Raw genomic sequence first — 23870 nt, forward strand, 5'->3', positions numbered from 1 at the left:
GCAGGCTTCCTCTCCTCCTCCCCTCCTGTCCGCCGCCCAACGCCTATCTAGCCATTCCATCTACTCTCTCTTATGACCAGCTAAGTAAACCCAGTGATCCTACTAACGCGAGATTAACATGCTAATTGTTTACAGACTCGTATGTGCATCCTGACAAACCCTCGCTAACCCTTCTCTTTCTCACAGGCTCTTCCGTCCTTGTCTTCCCCTGTCTCTGGCGCATTATATTCAGCTAAGTCCACCCTATCCCTGCTATTGATCCAACAGAGCATGCAGACTCTTTATAAACAGCCAACTTTGTAATGCAAGTTTTGTCTAACTTTCTTATGCCCTGCAGATCATCCTCCCTCACTCGCGTGTCTGCCATACCTCTCTCACCAGGCAATACTCAGCTACGTTCATGGAGTCTGCTCCTTATTGTAGACATAACATGCTGACCCTACAGATGTTTACATTTGACTTGCAGAGCATATGCTAACTTCTCTTTTTCTACCAGACCACTTCCCCTTAACTGGGACTCTTACCATGTTGTTTCTCGCTAAGTCATCTCTCTTTCACCTGGATAGACATGACACTGACATTACATAGACAGAACTTATCTTTTGTCCGGAATATATGCTAACTTCTAGTTCCTCATCAGGCCGTCCCTCTCCCACCCGGCTTACTTTTTGCCAGCCATCATTCCGCTAAGTCTTCCCCGTCTGCCTTTAACGGAAATCACCATGCTAACTTTCTGTTGTCCCATAGACCACCCTTACGCCGGCCGACTATAGAGCAACCAGCTAAGTCGCCCCTCAGTTTCTTTGATGCCAATTGTTGAATCTCCTTATAGATGCCATGCTTGACTTGTCTATCCTGAACATGTGCTAACTTTTGATAGACTCTTCATAGACATTTCGAACGCTATGCTAACGTTTTCACTTAACAGACCATCCCCCCTTCCGAACCGACAAAACATTTTCCGACACAGTCCCCGTCCGCGAATCGAGAAACGGCACATCACCCGACCGACCGACCGACCGATCGATGAGTCGGATATTATAAGAAAGAGTTGATACCCACACATATTTCGGCATAGCTGGTTGCTAAGAATACGATATATAAAGGATGGAAGCCAATAGGGATCTTTGGGGATTGGCAACACTTCGAACTTTGGCGCGGAAGTGGAGGATGGTGGTGCCTACGAGCACATATCTGGCAAGTCCTTTCTTCTCTTGCTTTCTACATCTTCTACATCAAGACAGCTGTGATGAGATTTGACTGCTATTCCCATTCATGGATGCTGCAAAAGGGTTCTCTGAGCTGTTACTCCCCCTGAGCTTGTGATTGAGGATGGCAATGTCCTTGAGCTATTCACTGGGCAGATCTCTCGCCCCTGTCATGAACGGGAATCTACTCACAATCTTTTGGTAGGGCAGTATGAGTGAATTTCTGGAATCAAAGGGTAACCAGACACGCACAGTCTCCTAAAATACTTTTTCACTCAATATCCTTACCAAGTAAGGCACAGTCTATTCTTCTATCTGACACTGACCGAGGTATACAAAGTTTTATTTTCTTGGGGTTTATCTCCTTTTTTAGAGCCTTAGTATTGAGACCAACAGGATCAGGAGTGGTGGGTGGTGGCGCCCACGGGGATACAAACTTGTAAGTCCCCCCCCCCCCCCCCCTATGTTCACCCCTGAACCTATTGATCTGTCAATCCTGGCCAGTTCTTCTTTCTTACATGCAACAATTCGGTTTCGCAAAGAATAAGTATATATGTATGGAGAAGTTCCTGCGATCGAAGCAAGGACGGAGCGTAGGGCAAGGTCCGTTTGCTACTTAGCATCTGCAGCCTCCCTTCCCTTCGTATGAATGCGTACATCCACCAACATTTACTACATCTTTACATACTTCTTCAGAGTACCATTTGTAACAAGATATGAAAACGCTTGATTCTAGGTCAGGTTGAGCTATTTCCCACGCAAATTAACCAGTTTTCCTAACGCAGATGAACCAGGTCAAAAGCGAGTGAACACAGTCTGCCTCGACAATTGTGATACTATAATGATCACCCCTTTCTAGTCTTGCCAAGGAGCTAAAGGCATGGGGTGGCTGACGGATGCCGACAGGGGTTGAGCAAACAAAAGTATGACATTCTCCCCTCTTTCTCTTCTTGTGTCCTATTCCGGACTAACTTATGAAGTCCAAGTCAAATCCGACCGCGACGAGGCATATCCACGAAATCGAACGATGAAAGATATCATTTGAGGATACTATATACTGGGATAATGGAAGGGGAAGTACAAGAGCTTTTTCAAGGGGACTTGAAGATCATATACAGTTGCTCAAAGATTGTTCTCGAGAAGATGCCATCATTACAATGTGTCAAGATAATATCTGTAATCGGACTCTCTTGCTCCGTGGATTAAGCACAGAGACCCATATCGATGCCCTCACCTCCATACTTTCACCCTTCTCTATCGTGAGTTGTTCTCCTTCCAATACGATTCAGATCCAGTTACTAAGCTTCAGCTTCTATCTCAGCTGCCCGGCGAGTCTGCCCACTTGTCGCATACACCTTCCCACGAGTCGCAATGATAGGATCATCCGAAGGCTCAATGCCTGGCACCCCAGGAATGACATTATATGAGATCGCCTCCTTCTGGGGGGGCAGATCCTGCTTGTCCGCAACCCTGGTCAGCTTGAGCTCACCGAGCTCCACAAGCTTGCGGTCTTCAGGCCATCTTTGCATGCAATCACCGGTGACGTCTCCCTCCTCCGCCACCTGAGCTACAAGCTTGAAGATAATTGGTCCTTTAGCAAAGACCTCCGGTAGCTCATTGAAGAGGAAGTTCGGCCCCTTGGCCTCCAGCTCCTTCTCAGTCAAAAAGTGTCTCCCCGCTACCGGAACCCAGCGATAACGGACAAACACGCTTTTTCCCTCAGCGTTGACGAACTTGAAGGCGTTGATGGAGTAGAATGTCTGGGTGCCCCAGTGCTCTGGCGTCTTCCTGTCCTCTGTGAAGAAGGGAATGGCTTCGGGATGAGTGCTGAGGTACTCTTCCACGATGTTGTCGCGTAAAGCCTTGAAGACGGCAAGGACTCCCTCTCCGGTATTTGCTGGAAACAAGGGCGTAGAATGACAGACAATGTCGCTCTTTACGCCGTCTCCGATGAGAAATCTCACAGCCAGACCGTGGGGAACTGCTTGAGGGTCGTTGGAAGGTAAGTCAGGGAAACCTGTAAAGAGAGAGAATCTGGCAACGACTGGAGTTGAGGGAGAGTTAAAATGAGGCGCCGTGGAGAGTTGCCCGGCTTCCTTGGTTGGGGTAAAGGAACCTATGACGAAGACGCCCTTGGCATGGGCTGTCGCAAGAAAGACTTCTTGTTAGCATCGTGTGCTGCTCTTGTTATATGTGCCAACATACAGGGTCGGACATGGTCAACTCGGACAGAGACGTCCTTGAGGGTGTCAATGAGATCGAGGTGAAGCGGCTTCTCTGCCATTGTATGATTCGCGTCAATGAGGTGCAATGATTTCCAGACAACTGCACTTACAGAAGCATTCTACGCCCGAGAACTTGGCAGCTGGATCATGATATTTATACCTCGACGACTGCTGCTGACGCCTTCTTGCTGACGAGTAACGTTGAGCCACGTCTTTGGGTTTCTGAATCTTGTCGCTTCTATCGGTTAGGAAACAACACAAAAGGGTGCGCCTTTCGATAGGCTAATTTTAAGCTTTTCCGAGGAGAAGTGCAGCGACTGGAAGCAAAAGGAGGCCGCGCTACATGCATTCCTTCGCTCGCCCAAGACCTAAGCGCTTACTGGCGCATATTGATGGCTTCTGCTCACGAGAAAGGCTGACGTTATGATATCCTTGGCAGAAAGACAATGGGAGCAACAGCATTGGTCAAAGCAGTAACGCGGGGAGAAGCTATTCGAGCACAGGCCAGAGTTTGATTCGACTTCATGGTAGGCAGGCTTGCCAACATTTCGAACGATTCCAAATACCTCCTCTTTGATTGGTCTTGCAGCAGTTTGCGAAAGGTTATGTTGCTTCTAGATTAGGTATGTCGCTGGTACCTGCCCTACTCGTCAAGAGGCCCCAACTGCTTGATTACACAGAAGTATGGTCTTTTGAGGGTTTCCTTTCCACTTTCACCCTTTGTGTGCGTGCTTACGGCTGTGATGTGGTAAGCAACCCGATAGAGGGGGGAGGCAGAAGCCAAGCTGCGGACGCTACCAAACAGACAACTCGAATCTGACAATTCATGTTGCTCCAGATATATATTTCTGGATAGGGTTCAGATACATTCCTTGTGAGTTGAGTGACTCGGATTGAAAGCTACAGCCTCAAGTCTTTTGTACCAAAAGCGATTGATCAAGAATGGAGGTAGCAGCGCTCTGAGTCAATGGAACTTGTATAGGAAATACGATATCAACAAAAGGGCCGCAACACATCTCTCTCATTTCAGACATACGATATAACGACCTCCCAATCGATAGCTTCACAAAAGACTATACTCATCCTTCAGAACCGAACCGAAACACTAGGATACCTAGATGAAAAAACAAACAACCAGTACGGCGAGCCTTAGGAGCTGTAAAGCCAGTGTCTAACAAGGTTTAGCAATGTTGAAGCCAAGTCACCTAGAGTAAGGTATGATTACACAGGCACTCCATACTTGCTGAACGACAGTCGTCTTACATCTAGATTTGCTGCAAAATAACAGGCCTTAAAGATTCCAAATGGAATCTCGGCAATGGCGGCCGGCAGTACTGTGGCTGGATAAGCGTGGCTGCACTTGTAATACTGCGTGGCTGTATTTCGAACATTCTATTGTATGGTCAGTTCGATTACTATAGTACCATGGCTACAAGTAACGTGCTGCTATGAGATTGCAATCCAGCTTTGTTACTCTGTGGTTATTCGATTGTGCCTTTACGAAAGCAGCCGGAAGTTCTTGTTGCATAATCACCACTCTCTTGCAGCAAATGCAAGATCATATAGCTGCCATATATATTACCCATTTGTCATTGCAAGTGAAGCTTCTTCTGAAGATTATATATTCGTCACGGAGAACAGCAGCTGTTCATATATGGAGTGTATTGCCGTAAAGTTTGCGGGAAGGCCGGATGTGCTCTGGGTGAACCTTGACTGACGACAGAGGTATCTTTCGGTATTAGAGACAATGCCAAGTGGTGCCTGCGAATTTACTCCCATCCACACAGCTGTTCAACGCATTCATTCTATCCTCTCTCTCTCTCTCTTTTTTTTTCTTTTTCTTTTTGAAGAGATGTTGCCTCGCAACACGAGAGGAATATTCGTCATCCGTTCAGGTCGGTGATGCTACCCTATGGTCTTTGTCCGGAAAAGTCATGCACGTCAGCGGCATCAAGGGCTAATTAGCCCATTTGCACCAACGTGTGGAAACTCATCTTTCACTACCACCTATCTGAGTGGGCAAATTAAAATATAAAAAAAGAGGACGTTGGTGGCAGAGGTGGCTAATCAGGATCTAAGATGGGCGAGGCGAATTCTGTTCACTAGCAGAGCTGTCACTAACAACACCTGACTCGAGACGAATATACGCGGATCTGAATAGCTAGAGACGAATGTCGCTTATACCCTGGCAGCCTGACAAACTGGATAAATATGGAGGGCGAAGCCTTCAAATGGCGCCATGGAGTACCCATGATCTCCCAGAGAGAAGTGGTTTGAGTATCAAGACAATTGAACTTGTTGCGCATTCACTCCCGTGGTAGCTTGAATTGATGACGCAATAAACACCACGGTCAATGTTCCATAGGTATCGTAGGATGGCATGGATCCTGTCCTTTCTGTACGAGCAGTAAGGCCATGAGGTATGCACGATGCATTATTAATGGTGGTGTCCACCTGGCATATCTTCTCGTATGTCCGAGGGTATCGTCAGTTGTTATTCTGTCAGTTATTATCACAGTGAGCTGAAATCACCGTTTCTACCTTATGTACAGGTAATGATACCCTGGTCCCACGAACGAACCGGAACAACTGCCCAGCCGGGTTACATTGACGGACCCCGTAGACACTTTACCCCAAGCAGGCTTGTCGCAGCGAAAACAAAGGCGCCACCCACGGCATCACCCAAAACACCGCCTGAATCTCTCTGATCAATACGCCGAACCAACGATAAACGTATTACATACGAGCCAGAAGAACCGTCTAGTTCCGCCATTCGGCGCGGCGCCTATTCATGAACCGAAGGCCTTTCGATGCTTGCCCATCCGACTGCTGCGCCCCCTCTCAGTCGCTGCGATCCTGTGCCCTTCGGACAGCGAGAAACACCACGATCCGGGGAATTGGCCCAATGGACGGGCGTATTTGAAATCAGTGACGAAGCTGAGTAATCGGAGGATGTGGGAGAGCGATCCCTCGTGTACGAGTATGGAGCAATGCCTTGGGAAGCGATCGGATGGAGAATTGGAGAAGCGATTTTGTTGGAGCGCTGCTACGAGTACCTACTACTAGCAAAGCAAAGAGGGGGGTGGAGCACGGAATTAATGCTACGGAGACCCAAGATTTGCTTCGATAACGCAATCCAATGACGGGCAAGACAGGGCGGACGCACAAGAAGATGGCGAGGCGAGGAAGAGGAGAGAAGAGAGGCGAACGAAGCGAGACCGCTGCCAGGGGTGTATATGCCGTGTTTGCAGATATGTACTACTACGACTACTTGTGCCAAGCGCTTGGGACGATCTCTCAGGGATCTCATCACCCATACCACCACACTGGACGTTATCTCCTCGGCTCGCAGATTTGGGTAGGATCTCGGGCCAGCGACCAACACGCAGCAGGCAACGCAACGCAACGCTCCAACGGCATAAGGCGAATGTTCCTACGTCCGACAGCTCGGAGCCGCAGGATCGTTGGGCACAGAGAATGAATCAATCAGAGCGTCAAGGTCCCACCACATCCTGGATGGAGCAGCATGGGACCTGTGGGCTACTATCGACCAGGCTGCGCACAGAGCAGCCAGTCCCAGCGTTTGCCAGTTCCACCATGCATCTTGACGACAGCCCAGCCCGGCTCTTCGGCCTGCTGGGTCCCCTGTGGGTGGGTGGTGGTGGGTGGTGCTACTACAGTGTGGGATTGTCTGGTGGCGACATGTGATGGCTGGTAATAGAAACCAAATCTGTTCTCCGAGAGATAGGGCGCGACATTCGACAATGGGCCCGCCTATACATACTGTACAGGATTGAGTACGGCGAATTCACCGATTTCGAGCTGATTCACCGATTTTGAAGTTCGACATCGAAGCAACGCAACAGTTCGACGGCACGATACAGACTACTACGACATACCTCCTCCTCCTCCTCCTCCTCCTCCGGGCTTTTGACCCTGGTCATTCCCACCGGGAAAAGGGCAAGACAACCGCACGAATACGCCATCGATCCAGCCCTCTCTTTCCGCGTCCCATAATTCAGCGATCGGCTCCATTAAACAAACAAAAGGCGAGGAAAAAAAAAGAAAAGGAAGAGAAAAAAACCGGAGCCCCGGGGACCCAGTGCCGCCATCTTGCTGTTATTTCCGAACTGGGACGAAACTTGCACCATCTAGCACACTCGTTAGGCCGCGGGCCGGCCTCCTTTAAACCCGACGCGCGAAGGATGGAGCAGCCAACGACGTGGCCGAGAGAGAAGGTGGAAAACTAATCAAAAAGGAGTGATGAATCCTCAAGTCATTCGCGGTTTTTCCTTTTGTTAAATACGGTTGTGGCGCTCGTCCCATGCCCATTCCCCGTGGCTTCTCACCCGCCTCTTCGTATAAACTGGACATCATCTCTCCCGGTCCCCTCCCATTTTGATGAGCTTGAGGACGGCTTTCTGGAACCAGCAGTGACGCATAGAATCTTCAGACTGAGCATATTGAGCTCTAGGATCTTGATTCAAAGATATAGGAGGAGCAAGGAAGGAGAAGGATATCACTCTCTGTGATTCAACCTCCCAGAGCACAGTTTTGACGTCGATATGATACATTGGTTCAAAATACGACTTCGATAATCCGATACCAAATCTTATAATCAACATTGCTTCTCATAAAAACACATCCCAAAGAAGAGCAAAAGTCTGAGCGAAAACTCCATCACACTTCCGCCAGCGCTCACTCACCATGGGTGCCCTCACCCGCATCCTCTCGCGGCCGGTCAACAAGCCGTACCGCACAAAGGACCTTCAGCACAATGAGCCCCCCTACCTCAACGAACATGGCTACGTCGACTTCGCTCCCGGTGACGTCGAGAACCCCCGAAACTGGTCCATGACCCGCCGCTTCTTCATCACCATCGCGACCGTCTTCCTCGTCATGAACGCCACCTTTGCGTCCAGCGCCCCCAGCGGCTGCTTCGAGTCCATCGCCGAGTCCTTCCACGTATCCATGGAGGCTGCCGGTCTCACCATCACCGTCTTCCTGCTCGGATACTGCGCCGGCCCTCTCATCTTCGCGCCCCTGAGCGAGCTCTACGGCCGCCGATGGATCTTCTACTGCACCTTCACAGCCTACCTGGCCTTCAACTTCCTCTGCGCCTTCGCCCCCAACTTCGGCAGTCTCCTCGTCGGCCGGTTCCTCACGGGCACCTTTGTCTCCGCGCCCCTGAGCAACGGCCCCGGCGTCCTGGCCGACCTGTGGAACCCCATCCAGCGCGCAAACGCCATGGGCGGCTTCGCCGCCATGCTCTGGATCGGGCCCTCGCTCGGCCCCATCATCGCCGGCTTCCTCCAGCTCAAGAAGGACTGGCACTGGACCTTTTACGTCCTCCTCATGCTCGGCGGCGCCTCCGCCATCTTCATGCTCACCATCCCCGAGACCCATGCGCCCACCGTCCTGCGCCACAAGGCCAAGCGCATCCGCAAGGCCAAGATCCCGGGGTACGAGAATGTCAGGGCTCAGATCGAGGACAGCCACCAGAACTTTGTGAGCGTCTACAAGGTCGCCCTCACCCGCCCCTGGATCATTCTCTTCGACCCCATCTCGTTCCTCATTGCCATCTACCTCTCCGTCGTGTACACCCTGCTCTACATGCTCTTCACCATCTACCCCATCGTCTTCCAAGAGATGCGCGGCTGGAACTCTGGCGTGGGCGAGCTTCCCCTGATCGGCACTGTTCTCGGAGCCATGCTCGGCGGCATCATCGTCGTCTTTGACAGCCGTCGCCAACAGAAAAAGGTCGACTCCGGACAGAGACAACTCCACGAATTTACTCCCGAAGACCGTCTGCCCCTCGCAATCCTCGGCGGCATCACCTTTGCAGTCGCCATGTTCTGGTTCGCATGGACAGCCAACTTCAAGTACGTTCCTCCTCTCCATATCCCCCTTTCCCTTCCTCATCTGTTCCTTTCTCATCTCTTTTCTCACCTACACAAAAATAAAAGCAAAGAAATGCTGACAAAATCTCACCCATACCAGCTCCGTCCACTGGATCGTCCCCACCATCGCCGGCGGCTTCCTCTCCACCGCCCTCCTCCTCCTCTTCGTCGGCTTCCTCAACTACCTCGTCGACGCCTACCTCATGTACGCCGCCTCCGCCATCGCCGCAAACACAATCATGCGCTCCGCCTGCGGCGCCGCCGCCCCGCTCTTCACCCTCCAGATGTTCCACGCCCTCGGCGTCGGCGGCGGCGGCTCCCTCGTTGGCGGCGTCGCCGCCGCCCTCGCCGTCATCCCCTTCATGTTCTACAAGTACGGCGCCGCCATCCGCGCCCGCAGCCGCTTCAATCCAAAGGGCCGCAAGCCCGCCGACAAAAAGGACGACGTCGAGACCGGGCCTGCGCCTGTCGTGCTCGAGGATCCGGAGGAGGGTGCCTCCGAGGATGCTTCAGTAGACTCGGATGAGTCGTCGAGTTCAAGTACCGTTGCTGGAGATGAGGGTGGGGAGAAGAATACTGACGTGAAGCAACCCGAGCATAAACGAGAGGGTGCTCCCGAGCACACTGAAGCATCTGCTTCTACGGAAAAGGTGAAGTCGGAGGAAAACCCTTGAACTAAAATCGAGAACACGAAAGAAAAAACGACCATGACAGCATAGCATACTTGTCTTATGGACATCTAATGTAATAGATAGCGAGCACATTACTCCTGGCATACACACGGAGGCATAGAGCGATAATGATACCATCCTTTTCGTATATCACGAACTATGACGTTGACACGGACCCATATGAGATGACCGAGCAAGGCGTTTGTAATGTTTACTTCTGAAGCATGACTCTCTAATGACTATTGGTAGAGCTACTGTATAGGTGTAAGGCGAAACTCTGGCTCTCAGCATATGCCGCACTTGTCCTTCTTGGTCTCCATCTCCATCGGCGGTCCTTGGGCATTCTTCTCATCAGGCTTCTCGCTGCCATCTTTGCTCGCCAACTCCACCGTTTCCTGTGTCAGTTCAGAAAGATCCGCAGACTTGATATCGACGTCGCGGAAGTGTTGCTCGTCTCGAGTCAGACGCGTGAGGTATCCCGGAGGCACCCAGTGGGCGCTCTCCCACGGCGAAAGGTCCTGGATGCTGTACATGATGTCCACGCTCTCCAGGCTGAGCAGAGAAGACTCGTACAAGAAGAGCCAAACAACCGCGACGGCGATGAGATTCATGCCGGCTAAGATGAAGCCAAATGAGTAAGATATGGCGCCATCGGCGTGGGGAGTGAGTAGCCCAATCAAAACTGTAGCACTTGTCAGTGACGTCCTCTTCATGCTCGATATACACCATATAGTGGCACGTCTTACAGTTACCCATCCAGTTAGCTGCCGTGGCTAATGAAGCCTGTTTGGCACGCGTCCGAAGAGCAAACGTCTCCCCCATGACAACCCAGGCAATGGGACCCCAAGTGGCTGCAAATGAAGCAATGAACATGCATGCCGCTACAATCATGGCAATGCCAAAGGCGGGCGACGATTCGTCCCGGCGACTCACGGCGCCAATGGAGGCAAAAATCAGCAACCACAGAGCTTGCCATGCTGCGCCAAGTATAAGAGGCCATCGACGACCCAGCTTGTCAACAAAGTAAACCCCCAAGAACGACGTGGCAACATTGACGGAGCCGAGGATCAACTGCGTCATGAGAGGATCCTTGATCTTGGCTGATGCAAAGACGGTCGCGCCATAATAGAAGAAGTAGTTGATTCCTGTCCATTGCTGCAAGAAATGGATGCCCATCCCTAGGAGGGTACGATATCGTGTCTTGGGAACCTTGGCCTTGCGAGAGAAGCATTCGATCCAGGAGGCTCTGCCGGTCTGGCGCTCTAGGGACAAGACTTCCTTCATTTCATGCATGTCGTTCTCGACAATGACATTGCTTTGATCGTGGATCTTGCCGCGAAGTCGTGACAGCGATCGGCGGGCTTCTTCCTACTTGTCCCTGCCAGCTAGCCATCTCGGGGATTCTGGAACGAAGAGGATGCCAAGTTCAAGCGGCAAGGAGAAGACGGCGCCCATGCCGATGATGATGCGCCACGAATAGCTGTCGTTTTGAAGGCCTCGCATATTGTAGCAGACGATGTTGCCGAAGAGTATTCCAATGGTGATCAGGAGTTGGTAGGAAGCAACAACGGCGCCCCTGATTTCCCGGGGAGCACATTCGGCCTGAAACATCGGGACGCCGACAGAGAGATTGCCCATGCCGAGGCCAGAGACAAATCTCCCTGTGGTGATATGGATCCAGCTCTCTTTTGCCGTGGCCTGAACAATGTCTCCCACGATGTACACGGCCACCCCCAATGCGATGCTTTTTCTCCGTCCGAGGAAATCCGATGTACTATTAAACCTTTTGTTAAGCGCCTGAACAAAACGACACACACAGAGGGGGATGAAGCTGCTCACTATGCGCCAATCAAGGAGCCAAAGAGACAGCCAACACCCATGAAGGAGACAAGGAGGGATTTGACCGTCGCGGTACCGCCCCAGAGAAACCGGTAATTGAAGTCATTGTACAAGAGAACGCCTGAGATTTGACCGATATCGTAACCGAAGAGGAAGCCGCCGATGGAGGTGATGATGGCAAGGAAAAAGGCATCGAAGCCACAGTCGGCGCCTTTGACTTTGATGGACCTGACAAAACCGCTCGTCAGCATGGTAAAGGCAATGCAAGAATGGGGAGGCATGGATCTAGGAAAGGGTGTCTATTGTGCTTGTTTGGGCCTCTAACCCGCCAGGTCAACACTCACTTGTTGCCGAACATGGCGTCGAGTCTGCGATGAGGCAGATGGTAACCCAAGAGGAACTAGAGACCAGATGGATGTAATGTTATGGTCTCAGTCTGCGAAGCATTTGGTGTTGTGTCTTCAAACAAAGTAGCGATCGATGCTCAGAAAAGATGGGAGAGCTGGACCCTGTCAGAGAAACGAGCTGTAAGAATCTCTGCCGTCACCGCCAAACGTAGCTGCGCCTTTGCGAGGCGGTTGCGTGATGACAGTTGGACGAACAGACGGCAGAGTAGGTCGATTAGGTAGATGTATGAAGGGAAAAACATTTGGGAGGAGGCAGTCGGTTGGGAGGTCCTCTTCAAGAGGAAGTTTCTTCCAGGGAAAGGTTATGGCTGGACCAAGGCCTGTCGCGACTTCTTCATGGCCCCTGGCCAGAACCCCTTACCTAATCAGAGCCAACCTTCCATCTTCCTCTGTCAGTGTCTGCACCGTCCTTGTTCCTGTAGCCACAAAATGTGAGCTCGAGGAGCTGCGGTGCAGGGAGATTCTTTCGCACAGGTGCTGCTAGGTCTCGATGCTTTCGATACCTCCAGGTGCCTGCTTGAGCCATGGTACTGTGCCATTGCGATGGGCTTGATTCTTCTGCGAATGAATCTCCCAACTAGAATCATTCCGGCTATCAGGATGATGGCTTTGCCAATCGTTTGTATCAAGAGATATTCCTTCATTTCGACTGTCTAGTGTTCGTAGGAAAGCTCTATAAAGCCAGCATCCACAGCTTTCTGCGTGAATGAGAGCATTGCGATTTTCTGTCTCGCCTTCAACGCATGTCTTCCCCAGTCATTCTCTCAGCTTCGTATATTCTAATTGTATTTGCGACTTATATCTTTTCTGGTTCGCATACTCATCGTGAGTCGTGTATGTTGGGCATATCGTATGGCGCGTGCTTCATATCTATGGATGATGTCCAATGTTAGTGATCATCGTCCATGGTATGGGATATCGGACCCTACCTAATTCTCGATAAATTACCAGCTTTTGCAGAGCTGAGACCCTGAGAATAATAAGGAACCAATTCTGCTGAACTGACGAGTCAACGTACATTAAAAGAAATCGCGGCATGGTGAGTACTTTGGCTCATGCACCATCCAAGAGTCATCTGACCGACAACATTCAGCAACAAGGCAGAATTCCCACCAGCATTTTCGAAAGATTATTTGCGGGAGCAAAAGGCAGTGGACTTCGTTTGACCCCTTCGACAACAGTCATCAGCCAGCCTGTCGGTAGCCACAACTACCTCATCATCCCGTTTCTCCGTCCACGGGTAGTATTTGATCCGACATAATTCTCTCAGCGGATAGCTGCGTGTGCCATGTCTTGTGCCTCAAGGCCACTTTACCGCCCAGTCTAGCAAAGTTTCACTGGTATACGGTGAGGTATTCAAGGGCTGTGGTGGAATAACTTTCCTAAGCAAGTACATTGGTACGCTTCAAAAGCTGCCAACGTACATCACCATGGCCGTAAGACATCACTCACACGCTTCTCGTGATCCTCGAACCGCTTCTTGAATAGGAAATCACCGACGTCAACTCAGGGGGGTGACGTCCGCGGACAGCCGCCCGTTGGTAGCCCACACCAACGGCTAACCGTATCTTCAACCAAGTAACACCCCTTTTCGAGGTTAAAGTCCTCCGCATCATGCCCACTAAAGCTGTGGACAGCCCAAACGAGGTGGCTTCATCCTTTAGTCGTCGAATAGGATCCTTGACGTGGAGGTGAACTAGGGACGAACAGCCGGCGTCTCCCCATGGCTTATCCCCCCCGGGTGACACTTGTCCCAGCAATGACAGTCTGGCCTCAAAGGAACACCGGGAATCGGGCCGAGAAAGTCTTGCCACGTTTGTGTGAGCCATAGATGTAGGTGTTGTAGCTTGTAGCATGCGGATACGGAGTCGAGAAGGTGTTCATCGAAGTAGACTCCGACAGAAGGTAGGAGCAGGGGCCTTCTTCCCTGCTGAACTCTTCTTGTCTGGGAAGTGTGGATGAACCGTAGCCTGAGAGCTCGTCGTGGATTTGCCTGTGATTCTTGGTATCGATCAAAGGTCATCTGTGCTGTAGAAGATGTCGTTAGCAAGTGAACGGGTATGAACTGGTCTCTCCGAGGCACAAGCATCCTTTGCCGCTCAAGGTCAGGCCTGAATGGGCTCGAGGTCATGGCACCCTTCTTCACTCGACGTCACCACCCCGTTTGTACGAGGACATCCGAAGGGAAAGCGGTTAGCTCGTGAAAGCGAGTGGGTGTGATGATGTTTGTTTCAAATGTGTGGAGTTATGCCGGGCTGGGGAAACGACTGTGCAAAAGCCGCAGCATCGAGGTCGTGATAGTGGGAATGTCACCAATTGAGAGTCTAGTCAGACATGGCTGGAGGCGGAACATTACTCATCGCCTCCATCTGGACGTTGAAGAAAGGGGAGACAGTCGGGCTGACTGCTGGATCTAGACCACTGCTCCGCTTCTAGCCGGAAACAACTGCCATCCCAAACCTTGACATGCCCGGCATTCTGTGTCATTCAGCTGCAGCACATTCATGTGTCCATCTGTCAACTTTCAAGAGGCGGTGTTGTCGAAACAGACCTATTATTAGACATGTAGCTTAAGGTTCTCACTGAGCTGCAGATGTGAAACAGCGAGGTAGCTTAAAATCGAGAGATATGGGGCCTTGATCTCGTATTGCTGCACAGCCCCAGGCCCGACAGACGAGGTTCGCTGCACCAAGCCACCCCCAATGGATAGATCAGATTCTTCGAGATGAAGTCCATTACATTCATCCAGATAGGCGGAAAAATCGATGCAATGCTTAGGAGGGTACATACACTACATGTCATTGTATGCTATGCTAGTAGGAGCCCCGTTGCTCCACATTGTCAAAACTTTCCCTCACAATTCAACAACCAATAATATACCGCTTTTTGTGTCAGACGTCGTCAACATCAAAATGCGATTTGCTGTATTTTGATATCATGAGGGCTGAATATGAAGGCCTGATTTTGTTGTGCTGTCGAGACCGGGCCTTTGTTGAGGCGCAGTCAAAGTTGAGGCTTGATACGAGAACCTCAGACTGCAAGATCTAGGTCGTGATTCCAAAGAACTGACAAGTATTTCGCACTAACTCATGGCCCTTCAACCAACAGCATGGCCCAGCTTTGTCAAAGCCTGCCCATATACAGACAGAAAGCTCTCTGGCGTCGAAGCTCAGGTAAGTGAGATACTGCGAGAACGATGTAGTTTTCACAGCTGCAGTGCTCGTCCTTGTGATAGAGTGGGATATATTACTTCATTTGACTTCTCATGCAAATCTTGAGCCCATAGACGAGCCCTTTCTTTAATCATTTTTACTTCTACGAGGGAAGATGGGAATGATTGCGGGCAGCGGGAAAGAAGGTGACAACATCTACGCGTAAAGCGAAATCCAGCGTGTGCAAAGCAGAAGCTTTAGGAGTAACTATGGTGATATAACACGTCTGCAAGGATTCACCTTTACCTGAGTCTCTACTGTAAGCCATGGGAGTAGTATCCAGTCTTCGTACAAAGAATCAGAAGCGCAAGTAACCATGGGAATCTCTTAGGAGTGACCATGAAAAACCTGTTGGGACGCGTAACAGACCCATCCCGATGCATTGCCCGCGTTGGACCCTTCAATACGAGAGACGGCAGGATAGACCGCCTCCCTGGGTAGACAACGAGCATGGGCTTTAGCCGTTTTGACCAACCTTGGATGTTCGAGTCAGAGATGGTGTAGGGAGGCATCGTGAGGTGGCGGCTTTATGGCTTTATAATGGGGTCTAGAAAGCCGAAAGGGCTCGTGTTTTCATCCTATCAACATCCTTCTTACCTCAGCTTGAGCAACTTTACCATCCTCCTTTATTCTACCTAGCTTCCTTGCTCGAAAATCTTGCCATCATCCCTAATTCTTTTCACTTGTCAAAAGTTGCTCAGATGGGTTTACTTTCGTTTGTTGGCGCCATCTTCTCGAAAATCTCGTCCTTTTCCCGCAGGTCGGGCTGGATTGCTGCTCAGGCTGGATCCTTTCGCCTCCATCATTTTCCCACAGACGAAGAAGATGGCGATGACGAGACAAGAATTTCTGCTCGCAAATCGCGGCTGCATCCTCGGCTCAAGTTGGCCATTCTCCTTCTCGGAGTGGCCGCGGCCGCCATCGTCCTGGTGAAGCTCATCGACCCGTCTCGCGTCACCAGCCTTTCCCGACAATCCTTCTCATACTCCGACTCCATCATCCCCATGTTCTCGTCAAACAAGGAACGGGAGACTACACCTGTGCTGGGAGAATCATTCTTCGATTTTGGAACGTACTTTCCTGCTCAGGGGAACAACTTCTTCCCCCTTGTCGCATCGTACAACGAGCCTCCGCGCCACCGACCGAAAACACCGCTCTTTATTCCCTTTACGAGGAACAATGCGATGATGCGACAAACAGTCCTCGGATATATCGCCAGTGGATGGCCAAGAGAAGACATCATCATCGTTGACAACAGCGGTACAGCCGATGCCAACAACCTGAAGCTGCTTTCGCAGTCGAACCCCTTTTTCCTCGACTACGACTTGTTCCGATACCGATACGGCGTTTCGATACTACAGACATCGGTGCTTCTCAACTTTGCCCAGATACAGAACTTCTTGATCAGGGTAGCCATGGCTCGTCACTGGCCCTACTTTTTCTGGAGCCACATGGATGTCGGAATCCTCAGCCACGAAGAGGAGACGCCCTACCTTTCCTTCTACGAACGTGTTCTGAAGATTCTCGACGATGCCGAGTCCTCTCGCATGTCGGGCGAAAGCAAATGGGCCGTCAAGTTTTTCAACTTTGACTACCTCACTCTAGTCAACGTCGAGGCATGGAGGCACATTGGCCAGTGGGACGTGTTCATTCCCTATTATGCCACAGACTGCGATGCTTATGGACGACTCAAGATGATGGGTTACAAGATTGATGGTGTCAATGCGGGACATATTTGGGATGTAGCTGACATTGTAGACAATCCTGAGGAAAAGTTCTTCCCCCCTTCACCAACGAAGAATGGCGACTCGACGAATGCTACGGACGATAACGCGCCGAACTCTGAACGGTTCAAGGCTCTTAGGGAAGAGCTACAGAAGATTCAGGATGAGAAGCTGAGCAACTCCAAGGGCCGCAATACATGGCAGAATATGCAGAAGGGAGGAAAGGGAGAGCCGTGGACGTATGATCCCGCGGGCTTTCAGGTTGCTTGGTGGGAGATGGCGGAGGATGGGCGGAAGCTGTATAAGAACAAATGGGGAGTGAGCAACTGCGACTTAATGGCGGAGAAGAAGACTCTTGATGATATGTGGTCCAAGGTAAACAAGGGGGATGAGTAGAGACATGTCTTTGGATATATGCTTGGTATAATAATGGCGTGGAGAATGGAGATCTGTGTGTGTATACGGCCTCTGAGTGGAGTATATACCCATCTACATCGTCTATAGAGCTACACAATATAACTTCAACATGAGGTCAGTTTTGTCCGCTGTGGTAGTATATGAAATGAACCCAGGAGCGACGATTTATAAAGTGCGGCAGACTGGATCAATATCGCGTTTGTGCCCACGGAAAATGGCATCATCATTTCCTTGATTGGACTTCATTTGGCTCAAGAAACAGAGTCCAAGTGAGGCAAGTAACAATATGTCCATGTCTACCCGCTCCATGTGGTAGTCCGTCCATCCCATTCGCACCAAAAGCACAGGGCGAGAAGAATTGTGGCTGTGGAGGGCTGAGCAACCATGACAGGGGTCGCGATTAACCGCGAGATGGCCTTCCTTCACTCGCAGCGAAAGCTCCAGTCAAACGACGGAGCGGGCCATTCCATTCCACCCCGGACACCTGCAGGGCTAGAGGTGTCGGGGCATCTCTACTCCATAATTGCTTGGCTGGTTGATAAGCGTAGTCACACCCATCTGCAGCCTCGCGGGACACATGAGCGCATCACACAAGCTACACGGATTGCCGGCTCGACCAGGTGGTACTTGGCCGTTTGCCTTGAGTCTACTACTTGGAACTTCTCTCTTCAACCCTAACCCTGGGCGACCCAAATCCGATGAATGCCCAATGTCCGTTTTGAAAATTGCCGTCAAGCGAACGCAAAGATGGCAGTAAGTGCAAGCGAATGCCCATGCGCTGTTGGAAACCTCTCAGGCTAATGCTGGCTAGATGCTAAGAAACGACCCCGGCTCCGTTACGCAACAATCGAGAGGCTGCGTCAGCGCCTACGAGGCCGCCCACCTTCAGCCGCGCGTGAAAGAAGTAATAAAAAGAGCGACAAGCCGATGGAAATCAATAAGACGTCTTCCTCTTGTCCAAACATTCGCATCTCATAGACGCGGAGAGAACGTTGATTGACGGAAGTAGACGCTCTTAAGAGGCTACCTGTAATCGCAGGCTTATTCCCGGCTTGAAGGATTGCGCGCCAACAACAATCGGAGAACCGGCAGCTATAACAGACCACTCTTATTCGAAAGAGGCCTCTTGTCTCCCCAGAAACCCCCGCGGAAGACATACGACGACGAAGCGGCACACCCAGCCCGCATACTCGCAAGCCATGGACGGCCGCTCCATCAGCTCCCTCACAACTCTCTGCTCCGGCATCTCTCAGCGGGCAATTTCCAGCGCGATCGAGCTCCGATCGTTGGTCGAAGCGCTCGGCCCGAGCCATCGCAATGTCTTGCCGGTGTTAACGTCGCTGGCCAGCGCGTTGGAGGAGCTCAACCAGCGGGCTTCTCAGCTGGATGCCGCTCTTGTCACTTCCACGGTGGCGATGCTGGTCCAAGATGGACTCAAGGAGCATTTGACGAGCTGCGATGGGATGATGACGGTGCTGTATAAGCAGTTGATGCGACTGCAGCCGGATACTATCGAGTGTCTGAATGTCGAGTTCGTGGTGGCCTATTACCAGGCGGTCATGGCAAATAGCAGGCTATTGGAATCCACGGTGGACATTGTGAAGATGTAAGTGAACCGTGGCCTTCAGATGAGAGCGCTTTGGCTGATCTCTGCTCTAATAGTGAGGACAAATCCCAGCAGGAGCAGAGATTCGCACACCTGCAGTCGAGCAATCTCACCAGCCAAATACCCCATGCTTCTGGTGCCTCAACAGCTCAAAGGAGCATCCTTCTAGACATCAACCAGCCATCTCAGGCATCCGGAAGCAAAGCTCAGCCTAATTCATCCACCACCGCCCTGTCCGAAGCCGAACCTGCCGAACCACCTCCATACAGCGCCGCACCCGAGCCCGAAATGCCATCTTCCGCTGAAACAACAACACTACCATCTTCCTCAACTCCTCAACCCAGTCAATCCAGCGCTTTCTCATGGGGCTCCGTCTTCAAAAGCTCCTTCAAAGCACTCGCCCAATCCCTCACCCCCCAACCAGGCCCTTTTGTCTCCGCCCTCTGCCAAGCCGCCTCCATCGGGGACATTCAACAAATTGCAGGCTTCCTCACCCAAGGCGCCAACATCAACGGCCGCAACGAAAACGGCAAAAACGCCCTTCAATGTGCCATACTCAATGATCAGGAAGACGCAGCCCGCTTGCTTTTGGCTTCGGGGGCGAGTACCTCTGGGTCAGGCTGGTCAGGCATGCCGCCCCTGTTTCTCGCTGCCTCGGTGGGCAGCCTCAAGATTGCCAAGATGTTCATTGATAAAGGGGCGAGTGTGGATGAGAAGAGCGTTTCTGGACAAGCATACTTTGTCGAAGTTGTCCAATCTGGAAACCTGGATGGGATTCGCTTCCTCCTCGAGAAAGGTTGTAGCGCAAACACAAAGAACATCAGTGGCGAAGTTGTCATTGCGCATGCCGTACGGAAGAAAAACAGGGATCTCGTGGAGCTGCTCTTCGATCACGGTGCAAGCATCAAGTCGAAAGATATCTCAGGCCAGACCCTCCTCGCCGTGGCCCTCAACAAGAAGGACTACGAGATGGCAGAGCTGCTCCTTAAAAGGGGCGCGAACCCCAATGGCAAGACCATCTCGGGGATGCCATTGCTTGCAGACGAGATTGGCAACCGAAGGCTCAAGACGGCCAAGTTGCTCCTCGACTGGGGCGCGGATGCAAATACCAAAGACTGGCACTCGCAACCCGTCCTTTTGCTCGCCATCAAGAGCTCTCGAATTTCGACCGAGGAGAAGATTGATATTGTGCGTCACCTGTTCTCCAAGGGGGCCAAGGCGGACGTGGTAGACGGCTTCAGCAAGATGCCTGCCATCTGCTACGCCGTAGAGGCAGGTCTCTCGGAAATCATCTCGCTCATGCTACAAAACGGGGCGAAGACGACGGTTACGATGCAGAACGGTGACTCCCTGCTCAAGTATGCCATTGATCATGGGAGAAAGGATCTCGCTGAGGCACTTTTACACTACGGGGCGGATCCAAATTACAGTGTGGGAGAGCATGGCGTCAAGCCGCTTGTGCAAGCACTCATGAGGCTTGACTACGACATGGTACGCCTGCTGAAGGAGGCTGGAGCTGATGTCCATGCGCCAGAGGTGCAGGATGTCGTAAGGGCACTTGGCAAGAGTGAGATCTACGAGGCTCTGGGAATGCCCGTCCCAATCTCGGGGGATCCTCCAAATTACGACACTGCAATGAAGAATTGATAGTAGCATGTATAGAAGAGAGGGACTGATTTACTCTGCATGTGTTTTGCTGAAGCAAGTCACTTGGAGTTGATTTGCATGGGTAGTGAGTTGAACGCCTTTATTTGAACGTCTGGACGCCGGATGCTACCGTAACTATGCGTCTATGTGAAGACTTGAGATATCTTTGAAACCCTTGAACCCCTTTGTAACCCTTGAGCTTGTGTGAAGCTTTAAAACGAAAATCAGAATGTAAAAACAAGAACAAATGCCACGCCATGATGCTTGTAATAGACCACTAGAAAGCAGTAGATCAATCACATGGTGCTCAGAATATGTCTGAGCCACCAAACATGGATGCGAGGATCCTCAGTGAGCTCGGGATGGAAACTCATGCCGACAATCGAGCCCTGTCGAACCGCAATGACATCGTCTTTCTCCTTCTCATCGAGGGTAGAGCCGCGCTTGGCCTTTTCCTCGCGGGGGACCGTGGCAAGGACCTCGACATTGTCATTCAGGATCTCCTCGACTATCGGAGCGCGAATGAAAATGGCGGGAAAGAACTCGTCCACCGGCTCAGCTTGGTTGACAGGCTGGTTCTCGCCGAGGAAGGGAAGGTGAATGGTAGCCTGGAAGCTCTGGAGCTGGCGGCCAAAGTGGTTGCGGGCGACGGCGACGTCGAGGCCGCCGATGAGCTCCTGGCCGCCGATTTTGGCGCCGTTGGCTTGCTCTGCGAGCAGGATAAGGCCGGCGCAGGTACCCCAGACTGGCTTTCTCTTGACTCTTTTGGTACTGGTCAGTATGGAGATGATGATGTTAAGACGTAAAGAAAAGGGCGGACTTACTTGACAAAGTCACGAAGAGGCTCCAAGAGGCCCGACTGTTGAGCGACAAAGGCAATAGTGGTGCTTTCGCCACCGGGGATGATCAAGGCGTCGCTCTTGTCGAGATCCGCGGGAGTGCGAACCTCGATGGCCGTGAAGACAGCCTCGGGGCGCATCGAGGGAAAGACGACGGAGGCGGCACGATGAAGCAGGTCGATGTGCTCGAAGAAGCCGCCCTGAAGGGCCAAGACGCCAACAGTGAGGGACATCATCTTGGGCTGGAGAGAAGGAGGAAGTGGCGGAGCGTAATGGTAAAGAGGGCCGCTGAACATGCGGAATGAATGCTTTGAGGATCTGCTTCTGTGGTGTTTTCGTGGTGGAACGAAAGGAAGTTGTCAAGTCTTGGTAGAGGTGACTTGACTTGGGTGAAAGTTGATAAGAGCAGGAGGCGCCGGTAGTCGGAATGCTTATTTAATTTGCCCTGTTGGAGGGGTGGCGGGGTGATGAGATAGTGAAGAGGGACAGTGAGTGCAGTGTGGCTTGAGCCCGGTATGGGGGATCTGTGGCGTCTTTCCAGGGACTTGGCCCCCTGTTGTATGTAGACGTGGATAGGTAGGTACCTACTGTGGAAAGGGGAGACGGTCCTTGTGGGCAGAGGCTGTTCACTCTTGCTCTGATGGATAAGGTAGACTAGAAGTTGGAAGCGTCACTTGGCTATCGACGGCATGCAACGGGCTTTGAGTCTGTCTGTAGCTCCATGCAGAGGTGCATATCGTCGACAGTAAGATTGGCAACGGCTACAGGGGGGGCCCATGCCTCAACTGCACTCCATGACAGAACCACTAAGCCGCGATGACATTATGCTTCCTACCCATGATACCTTATCAACTAGCAGCTCCTCCGCGTCCCTCTAGAAGGCAAGAAGATTTCCATGCGTGACTCTTTGCAATATGCTCCGCCATCGGAATGATTCGGGTTCTGGTTGGCGGGATTGCCTATTCTGCGAATACCAACTCATTTGCCTGAGCGTACCTTATCTACACGACTGTAGAGAGCGTCTACTTTACGGCCTGGTATCGACAGTTTCGGTGCTCCGCAAAACGACGCAAGCCGCATCATGCAGATTTGCAGATGCAGAATGCAATGCAGATGCAGAGGAGACGCTACCCGTCAGACTGGGGACCGGGGGCCGCATCGACCTGCATGAGGCGCCCACGGAGTCGCCCAAAGAGGCCAAGGCCAGCTGCACGAGGCAAGCCTCCAAATGTCTCGATTCCCACAAACAAGGCTCACGACTGCCGGTGCTAGGCAAGAGTAGGCAATAGTGAGGGGGGAGCCGTAGTACTGATTGAGTCATTGGTCGACCCCAAGTAGCCAGTGTGAATAGGAAAGCCCATGAAGAAAGCAAGCAGCCAGCAATGAATGAGCCACGCCCGGGCCGGCCAAGGCTGCGGTGTTCCCGGCCATCTTGGATTTGTGCCTAGCAACTGAGATCTCGGGGGTCCTTTTGGCGTGCCACTAGAGGGCTCTGACGGGCTTCGAGATGCATCTTTGCTGGTCACTTGACGTAGAAGGGAGGGATTCCTGGGTTGATAGATGTCCCGCAAGCTGTATGATGCTATCTGAATGGAAAAGACGTTTCCCCATCTTACACTCTGCCTACTGATGACATTCCATACCACTAACCTACATCATAGAATGTGCGTTGCTGCTTGCTTCACAGCGATGCAGCAATAGTAGTGCACTCAAAAGGACCCTGTTTCGATTGTGCCTCGCCATGCCGGCATCTTGAATCCCGATGCTTGCCGCCACTGGCCCGGCCACAGCCTTGTACACCACCCCTGTCGCCTCATGTTCCCTCTGCTCGGTTCTCGTCTGCATCAGCGTGCTTTTAACTCACGAGCTGCATGTCGTTCCTTCTCCCCGCTCTGCTGCAGCTTCACTCACCGGGGATTCCTGGTTTGTATCAGTATACCATGCCATATTACTTCATTCTCTCAGAGGCGGTAGAAGAAGTAACAAGTGATATTACTGTTGCTCCTACCATAGGTACATGTACCTTGATTAACACACCGTGACCTGGACCTGCAGCAACAGCAACGGAAGACAAGAGACGGCTTCACGTCCGTTTTCGCCTCCTCCGCAAAGCAACGCGCCCGCAGCCCGCCATGCATCTCATTCAACTCGCAGTCACTAAGAGTTCTAGAGCAA

The 23870-nt window shown here is 51.6% G+C and overlaps 3 protein-coding genes across 3 annotated transcripts; 1 reads left to right on the forward strand and 2 right to left on the reverse strand.

The window, feature by feature from the left end:
• Window positions 1-2506: 2506 nt before the first annotated feature.
• TRIREDRAFT_120371 (catalase) lies at window positions 2507-3510 on the reverse strand (the record flags this gene model as incomplete). Its single annotated transcript, XM_006962827.1, has 2 exons — window positions 3414-3510; window positions 2507-3351 (listed from the first exon to the last, which is right to left on the reverse strand). The coding sequence occupies exons 1-2, from the start codon at window positions 3490-3492 to the stop codon at window positions 2507-2509; spliced, it is 924 nt and encodes a 307-aa protein (XP_006962889.1). The 5' UTR covers window positions 3493-3510.
• A 4375-nt stretch (window positions 3511-7885) lies between these two features.
• Window positions 7886-18502, forward strand: TRIREDRAFT_21595 (uncharacterized protein; the record flags this gene model as incomplete). Its single annotated transcript, XM_006962450.1, has 3 exons — window positions 7886-9315; window positions 9434-9825; window positions 18456-18502. The coding sequence occupies exons 1-3, from the start codon at window positions 8141-8143 to the stop codon at window positions 18500-18502; spliced, it is 1614 nt and encodes a 537-aa protein (XP_006962512.1). The 5' UTR covers window positions 7886-8140.
• Window positions 18503-21152: 2650 nt separating this feature from the next.
• TRIREDRAFT_2583 (uncharacterized protein) lies at window positions 21153-21931 on the reverse strand (the record flags this gene model as incomplete). Its single annotated transcript, XM_006962426.1, has 2 exons — window positions 21153-21618; window positions 21681-21931. 2 exons carry the CDS (start codon window positions 21929-21931, stop codon window positions 21153-21155), a joined length of 717 nt encoding a protein of 238 aa, XP_006962488.1.
• Window positions 21932-23870: the final 1939 nt, after the last annotated feature.

The sequence above is a fragment of the Trichoderma reesei genome (genome assembly GCF_000167675.1).
Source record: "Trichoderma reesei QM6a unplaced genomic scaffold TRIREscaffold_3, whole genome shotgun sequence".
NCBI lineage: Eukaryota > Fungi > Ascomycota > Sordariomycetes > Hypocreales > Hypocreaceae > Trichoderma > Trichoderma reesei.